This window comes from Myotis brandtii, unplaced genomic scaffold (genome assembly GCF_000412655.1).
Source record: "Myotis brandtii unplaced genomic scaffold, ASM41265v1 scaffold265, whole genome shotgun sequence".
NCBI lineage: Eukaryota > Metazoa > Chordata > Mammalia > Chiroptera > Vespertilionidae > Myotis > Myotis brandtii.
The window spans coordinates 1,779,601-1,787,713 of NW_005360086.1; the positions used below are offsets into that span (position 1 = coordinate 1,779,601).

At 39.7% G+C, this 8,113-nt stretch overlaps 1 protein-coding gene across 1 annotated transcript; it reads right to left on the reverse strand.

Moving 5' to 3' along the window:
• Nucleotides 1–4,864: 4,864 nt before the first annotated feature.
• On the reverse strand, nt 4,865–6,815 carry TOB1 (transducer of ERBB2, 1). Its single transcript, XM_014541185.1, has one exon. It carries the CDS (start codon nt 6,665–6,667, stop codon nt 5,639–5,641), a length of 1,029 nt encoding a protein of 342 aa, XP_014396671.1. The 5' UTR covers nt 6,668–6,815; the 3' UTR covers nt 4,865–5,638.
• Nucleotides 6,816–8,113: the final 1,298 nt, after the last annotated feature.

The following is an 8,113-nucleotide window of genomic DNA, read 5'->3' on the forward strand; positions in this document are numbered from 1 at the left end:
TTTTAAAATACAAATCTTAAAACTCAAATATTGAGAAATGATTAATAGTGCTTTATTATTTACAAGTCAAATACCATTAATGACAAGACTTTTAGCCCAGTCTAAACCTCCAAAATCCCAAGTGTTCATTAATATTTGATCCAATCAAATTCTAACTAATCCAAAATCTAAATAGTAGGCATCTATATATATAAAAGCCTAAGTGACCATTACAACAGGTCAACCGAATGACTGGTTGCTATGATGTGCACTGACCACCAGGGGGCAGACACTCAATGCAGGAGCTGCCCCCTGGTGATAAGTGCACTCCCACAGCTAACCTCCCATGGTCCTTTCCCCTGACCGGCAGCCCTGATTGGCCCAGATCAGGACTGGGCGAGACAACCTGGATCAGCCCCGATCACTGGCCAGGCTGAGGAACCCCACCCGTGCACAAATTCGTGGACTGGGCCTCTAGTTTAGTATAACAAGATTTAATTCATAGAGAAGCTCCAGAAATTCTTCTGAGCCATTTTTAAAATGGGTTTTTCTGGTTACTGTGAAATTTAAACATGTTCAAAACTAACAGCAACACTAAAAGGAAATGTAAGTTCACCCATAATAGCTTACGTTTCATCCATAATAGCTTAAGTTTCTAAAATGTGAGTTTTTATTTAAAACTAAAATATACTTTGATTTCTTCAAGAAAGGCTTTCAGAACCAGTTTGAAACAAGAGATCATTTGGTTTCGTTAATGTTTTAAAATAAAAGCAAAAAGACCATTTAGTACAACATCTGTACATATATAATTACAAAGGTGTGTCTTTTTTTTAAAATATATTTTATTGATTTTTTACAAGAGGAAGGGAGAGGGAATAGAAACATCGATGAGCGAGAAACATTGATCAGCTGCCTCCTACACATCTCCTACTGGCAGCCAAGGTACATGCCCTTGACCGGAATTGAAACTGGGACCCTTGAGTCCGCAGGCCGACGCTCTATCCACTGAGCCAAACCAGTTAGGGCACAAAGCTGTGTCTTAAGATAATCCTTTTTAAAAATATGTTTTTATTGGTTTCAGATAAAGGAAGGAAGAGGGGGAGAAAGAGGGAAACATCAATGATGAGAGAGAATCACAGATTGGCTGCCTCCTGCCCACCCCTACTAGAGATCCAGCCCGCAACCAGGGCATGTGCCCTGATCAGGAATCAAACCAGTACCTCCTGGTTCATGGGTTGACACTCTACACCGAGCCACACTGGCCGGGCTTAAGATAATTTTTAAAGTAACTTAAAATAAATCATAAGTACTAGAAGCACACTGTTGAAAACTATTTTGGTAACTTACGTAGCCTTTCCTTAGTGTGTTTATCGATAAACACAGGTAAGGAATGTATGGAAAAATAGCTACAGGTCTAATGTAGACAATTTTACTTGGAAGTGATAGAGCCATTACATCTGCAGTCCTTAGTCTGAGGGAGTCCTCCTGTGGTTATAAAATTGAGAGAATTTACACAATTGAATTCAGAAAATCAACAAACTTAGAGCATTGTTAATGATTTCTAAAAATACCTCCAGATGGCCTGTGATTATAGTTTATGACCACCAGAGATATGAAGTCTCTCTCTCAAAACATCATGACTTCTGAGCATGGCTAAGCACCTTCCACCAGACTCTTCTCATTAACTCCCTTGTGGAGATTCTGTAAGTCATTTGGCTAATACATCAAAACGGTCTTTATTCCACTGACTTCAAATTACAATAGCAACTAATCGGAGGGAACAAAGCCTAGAGTTTAAGAGCATGAACTTTGGAACCAGACTACCTGAGTTTGAGTTCCAAGTCAGCCCTGCTTCTGCACGCTAGGTTAGAAATGTAACATGGCACCTAGAGTTCATACTACATGAATAGCACATGCCCGGGTTGCGGGCTCGATCCCCAGTAGAGGGCGTGCAGGAGGCAGCCGATGGATGGTGTTTCTCATCATAGATGTTTTTCTCTCTCCCTCTCTGAAATGAATGAAAACGTATTTTTTAAAAATAAGGCTGTTGCCGAAACCGGTTTGGCTCAGTGGATAGAGCGTCGGCCTGCGGACTGAAAGGTCCCGGGTTCGATTCCGGTCAAGAGCATGTACCTGGGTTGTGGGCACATCCCCAGTAGGAGATGTGCAGGAGGCAGCTGATCAATGTTTCTCTCTCATCGATGTTTCTAACTATCTCTCTCCCTTCCTCTCTGTAAAAAATCAATAAAATATATTAAAAAAAAAATAAGGCTGTTTTCTGAACGGATCTTGTACTACAGGTTGTTATCCTGCTTCTGATAAAAGCACGCATTCTAGTCACGTGAGGATATACAGTTGATGTGCATGCTACGCTCTTTTCTGTTTGCGTAGGGGAAGGGTGTGGAGGAAGTTCTCCAATCAGCATTTTACTTCATTAGCTTATGTCTGTCCAGAGAGATACTTTTTTCTATGCTGGTGACATTTTAAAATAACTTAAATCCTAAAGATTTGCTAGATTAACAAGTCTCTCAAAGTGCCAGTACATGACACCTATTTGAGAATGAACACTCACACACATTAGAAAACTATTTAAAACCCTGAGCACCTTTAGCTTTACCTTCCAGAAGCTAAGAAGCAATGTAAATACTGTCACTATCTTTAAGGGGCATTTTGACTGAAGGGGTACATTTGCCATCTAAGAGAGGTTCAAGTTATTCAAAGAAGACTGAACAAGACACCTGATTTTAGGTAGAAAAGAGGAGCAGTAAAGGAATATTCTAAACCCAGGGCTACTTTTTAGTACCATCTTCTTCCCTCATCGATGAGCCATGCATCTATAAGGCAGTATTTTGGACATCAGGATAAGGCCTTTTCAAAGCTGCTAAGTATCTAGTTATTGAAGTCAGAAAGATAGGAGAGACCGAATAAGATGTAACTTATCAACTTGTCAACCAAAACAGTCTCCACACAGAGTGTCAACAATGTGATGGCAAATGGGGGAAAAAAGATTTGGGACTAAGATCTAAGCTTTTCTAAGGTGTGTTAGAAAAAACCCCTTTTAAAAAGCTTCCATTCCTAACGAGCATGGAAACAGAGTCTTTGTTCATTATTTAAAGAGAAAAAGCATAAAGCTCTCAAGCTCAAATGATTTTCTTAAAACCAATCAAGATAAAATTTAGTCCTTTTCAAGCGCCAAGTGAACATATGTACCAATATGAAATTTCCCTAAGATTTTTTTTTTTAAATCCTCACCAAAGGACATGTTTTTATTGATTTTAAAAGAGAGAGTAAGGAAGGAAGAGAGAAACATTGATCGATCCCGCAACCTGGGCATGTGCCCTGACTGGGAATTGAACCCAAAACCTTTTGGTGAATGGAGATAACACTCCAACCAACCAAGCCACATCAGCCAGGGCGAAATTTCCCTAAGATTTTTTTTTTTTTTTTGTCAATATACACCTCCTAAGATCTGATATTCTTACATTAAGTGCTATTATTTTTTTTAAAAAAAATATATATATATATTCGTGTTCCAGATTGTTACAAATTCTATTGCCTATCTAGTGACCAGCTTATTCTAATTTTCAGGAAAAAGTATGTTAACTTGAGCCTTTCTTCATTTATAAAAAGGCAGTTTTCTTCCAAGTTAAGCCTATGGCAACGTCAACCAAATGTCTCCAGCAGGAAACAGTGCTTAAAACCATTACTCGGATTGTTCTCTTACAGCTATTCAAACTTTGTGATGTGATCACAAAAGCACATAATTGATAGTGTGGCAGACCAGATCTGCCGCTTCCACTCACTATCCCAATACTTCTTTGTAGCCTCATTCTGTCCACTGGAGGACAAAGGCCTCACCATGGAGCTGACAGAAAAGCTTAGCTGTTATTTTCAGTGCTTGTTTCCTTAAAACATTTTATTGCTCTAAACTGCTTGGGTAATAGACAAAAGGCTTTTGTAGACTGATGTCCAAAAACTCATTTGACACCAAATTTATTTCACCAGTAAGCCAGGCAGTGCTGGTTTCTTACTATAAAAGCACAGAGAACGTTATTTTTTCTTCCCACTCAAGAAATTTTGTCACCAATATTATGTCAACACTGCACCAATGGAAATTAAACAGTTAAATGACTCATTTAAATCGTGTCCCTCCCAAGTCATCCTTTTTTTAAAAACTCCATCCTTAACAAGCCACTACAATTTGACACACATTATCAATGGCTAACCATTAAAAAACCCCAAGCCAGCGGGTTGGCTATCCAACTTGCCATAAAAAAATAAAAATATGCTGGGAAAATGCACACAAATGCTAATATTTAGTAACCTGTCCAATCTTGAATAGATTTAGATCATAAACTCTCCAACTTCATACAATGACTGAACTCTAAGTAAAAGGATTAGCAAACAGACCTAAATCTTTTTGTCAAGTTAGGTCAGCTGCTTTGTCCAAGCAAGTTTTATGAGCTGTTCATCTCCTATACAGAAACAGAAAACTGATCCAATGGTCTCTCTCCATATACATTTCAAATAAATCCTCTCAGATTACAGGGGAGATTTTCATTTTATCACCTTGGATGTCAGCATGACACATTTTAAAGCTTGCTGTGACTAGCTTTAGCATACTATCCCTAGCAAGGGGAGACAGATAGGGACTGGAGAGAGGTGCCAAAAAAATAAGGCTGTCCCAAGCAGTGGACAGGCTATGGAGTTTCGATAGGACAACTTTTTAGGTAGCAAATGACTATCTGCTGCACTAGTAGAGCAACTGCTTTCCATTATTCCTTTGGGATTCAATGAGTCAGATCTTACTGCATCATTAGCATGTATAATGTCATTAACTCCAGAGATAGATCTTTGGCAAAGGTTTAAAAGACCACAAAAAGCATTTTTAATTTTAAAGAATTTTAATACAAACTTAATATAAACTATTTCAGTCCCTCTTAACATGTAAGACACTGACTCAAAATACTTTTATACCATTTTTTCAAGTATTGCACAATATAGGTACAAAATTAATATTTACGATTACATTTTCTTCCATAATATATAGCAAAAATCTTTAAACCTTTAACAGAAAATACATTTTTTGAAAAAGCAAATATTCGTACATTTTAATTCCACCACTAAAGGAATATCCTGTACACAATTTTTAGAATAGTTGATGTCTTTAAGATGGATATTTTACAATTTCAGTAAAAAAAATACAACATGAAGCTGCTGCTGTCACAGATCACTGTAGTAAAAAGATATAAATGCATACCATGTCGTAGAAACAATATATATATCCTCTGATATTTTACAAACTTTGTACTAAATTAAATTATACAATTAGAAAAGACCAATAAACCCACTTATTAGTGCCAATTTTTTATAAAAAGAAAAAAATCAGCCATGTCCTTGCTATATCTTAAATACTGTAAGAGGCCATACTGTATATCTGGGAGTATGCTTTAAAATATACAGTCAGTATAAAATAACTTTGTGCTTGGTTGGCAAATGAAAAATGATGCATGTTTTATTTTTGTAACCAAGCTTGAATGTATCTTTACTATACGCTTAAAAAAAAAAATCTCAAGGAGGTGAAAAAAAAAAACCCTCCTTGGGCCCAAGCATTTTAACTTGTACTTTTAACTTTTACGACATTTTTTTTCTTCTTTTTTTAGTTAGCCATAACTGGCTGGAATTGCTGGTTAGAATACTGCATGTTATTTAAGCTAAAATTCAAGCCATCTACAAAAGACTTCTCGTTGAGGCCTCCGTAGGCCGCAAACACGTCAAAGGCATTACTGTACTGAAGAGGACTGAGGTTAAGGGGGCTGTCACCTGGGAACATTCCGTTGGTACTACTACCTTGACCCTGCATATTAGGAAAAACAAATTCCTTGGCATTAGGAGAAAGAGCAGAGGTTTTCTGCTGTTGCTGCTGCTGCTGTGGTGGTGGTGGCGGCGGCTGGGAGGGCTGCTGTTGCTGCGGCTGCTGGCTACCCAGGCCAAGCCCATAGAGAGAGTGCATTGAGGAAGAGATGGCTTTCTGCTTCAAGAGGTCATTCACATTCAAGCCAAGGTTGATAGGAGAAGTACGTGCAACCTTGTTGCTCCGGCCACTATTCTTCATTTTGGTAGAGCCGAACTTGGTGGCAGCAAAAGTGGCAGTGGTAAAGGTTAAAGGCTGAGTGGACCGGGGCATGAAAGTCGGGCTGACAGCAGCAGAGTGACCAAAGGGAGGCGATGGAGAGCTGGACACTGACGAGGCTGGGTCACTGATGGGCATAAAAACCTGCGCCTCTGGGTTAAAGCTGTTTTTGATCTCCTTATCCAACTCACATCCGTTTTCATTATTGTCATCCACATAGAGCACCTTCACTGGTCCCTTCTCACCAATCTGGTAGGAAACCTCAAACGGGTCGATCCACACACTGAGATCCTGTGGCAGATTGCCACGCACGTCGTCAATGTCCAAACCGCTCTCCTTGGACGCTTGTTCAATCACGGGGTCCACCTTCTCCCCGATGTGTATACATCTAAACCCTGATCCTTTGTATGGCTTTTCAGGATACCAGTGCCCTTCATATTTCTTCTTAAGAAGTCTTTCAAGCTCTTCACCAAAAATGTTGACACGTCTCCTGGGTAGCTTATTGTACAAATACGAAATAATAAAATTTAGTGCTACTTGGATTTCAAGCTGCATAGCTGCTATGCCACAGTTAGATTTGTGTTTCAACTTCCCCCCACACACACCGGAGGAAAAAAAAAGTGTTCAGTTTGTGGCAGAGAAACAAATTTTCATTCAAAGTGCTGGTATAGTAGGTTATCCTTCACCTTGAGAGGTCTTGTTCCTTAAAGAAAACAAAACAAAAGCAAACATGTACAAATGAGCTAAATGTTAAGTCCCACAGCCTGTTTTTACCCCCGGAATAATGTCACTTTTGAAAAAGTCTAACAGGATAGAAAGTCTGAAAAATATAATCAGCACAAAATACAGGCCTATATAGTAGAAATTGTTTATTAAACTTCAAAATATCATGGGAAAACAGGATTTACAGTTAAAACAATATTTTAACCCTATATTTGTTTTTGAATAGAGTTCTAAGAATAAAAACATGTCCAGAATATGTAGCATATTCCTTCTTTTTCTTTCCTCAATTCACACAAGAATGTTTACTGAAAACTATACTCAGAATACCCATCCACCTACGCCAATTTTAGAAGTTGGTAGTATTCCTATTCACCAATTTAGAAGTGAATTCTGTGTTTCTGTTCATTTTGAATATGTACTGTAACTGCTTAAATCTCCTTTATTGTTAAACATTTAGAAATTTGAGAAGTTCGGAGGATTAATTTCCAAAGTACATTATGCTAAAATTAAAGGTACTATATACTAAATGAATTGCCATTTTAGCGACTGCTTCAAACCGAATTATCCTATACAGTTGAGGTCTTGCATATACTGAAGGGCACACAACTGAGCTTCTTCTTTGCCATATATATCTTTCTGAAAAATACCTCTTCGACAGCACATATAACAGAAGCAACAATTCATTTCAAAACTATTTATTAACCTGTCTAATGGGCTGGGTTTCTGAGTTTTATTCTGATTTTCAAAACCACCTCCCTGCCTCCCGATAAGAGAAACGCCGGGGAGTCCTGCCCGACCAGGTCGACCTTTAAACGTGTGCTGGATCAGCACTGGGTGGGGATAAGGAAAGATCAAGGGCAAACAGACGATGTCGCGAAGGAGCTCTGTGTGTACCCCGAGGCTGGTTTAAAGGGACGTTTAGAAACCAAGCCGGCATGCCCCCATCTGCCCAGGCACCATGTTCGTGGTGACAAAGGGAAAGGACTCTCTGGCTGCCCCCAAACTACACACGCTGTCCCCGCCAGAAGCCTGGGCGCCGCGGGGGCGGCCGATGACGCCTAATTGTTTGAAGGTGTGGACGAGCGCGATGCGGGCTCGCGGAAGGTGTTTGGAAGGAGCCTGGAGGCCGGACAATTACATAAACAGCCGGTCGGGTCTCATTAGATTGCAGCTCACAGCCCTCGGAACCCAGCGGCGGCCGGAGGAGGAGGAGGAGGAGGATGGGGAGGAGAAGGGTGGGGGAGGACGGCCACGAGAGATGGAAAGGCAGCCGGCAGC

Coding starts and splice junctions, on each gene's coding strand:
- TOB1 (XM_014541185.1), bottom strand. CDS start 6,667: ATGCAGCTTGAAATCCAAGTAGCACTAAATTTTATTATTTCGTATTTG.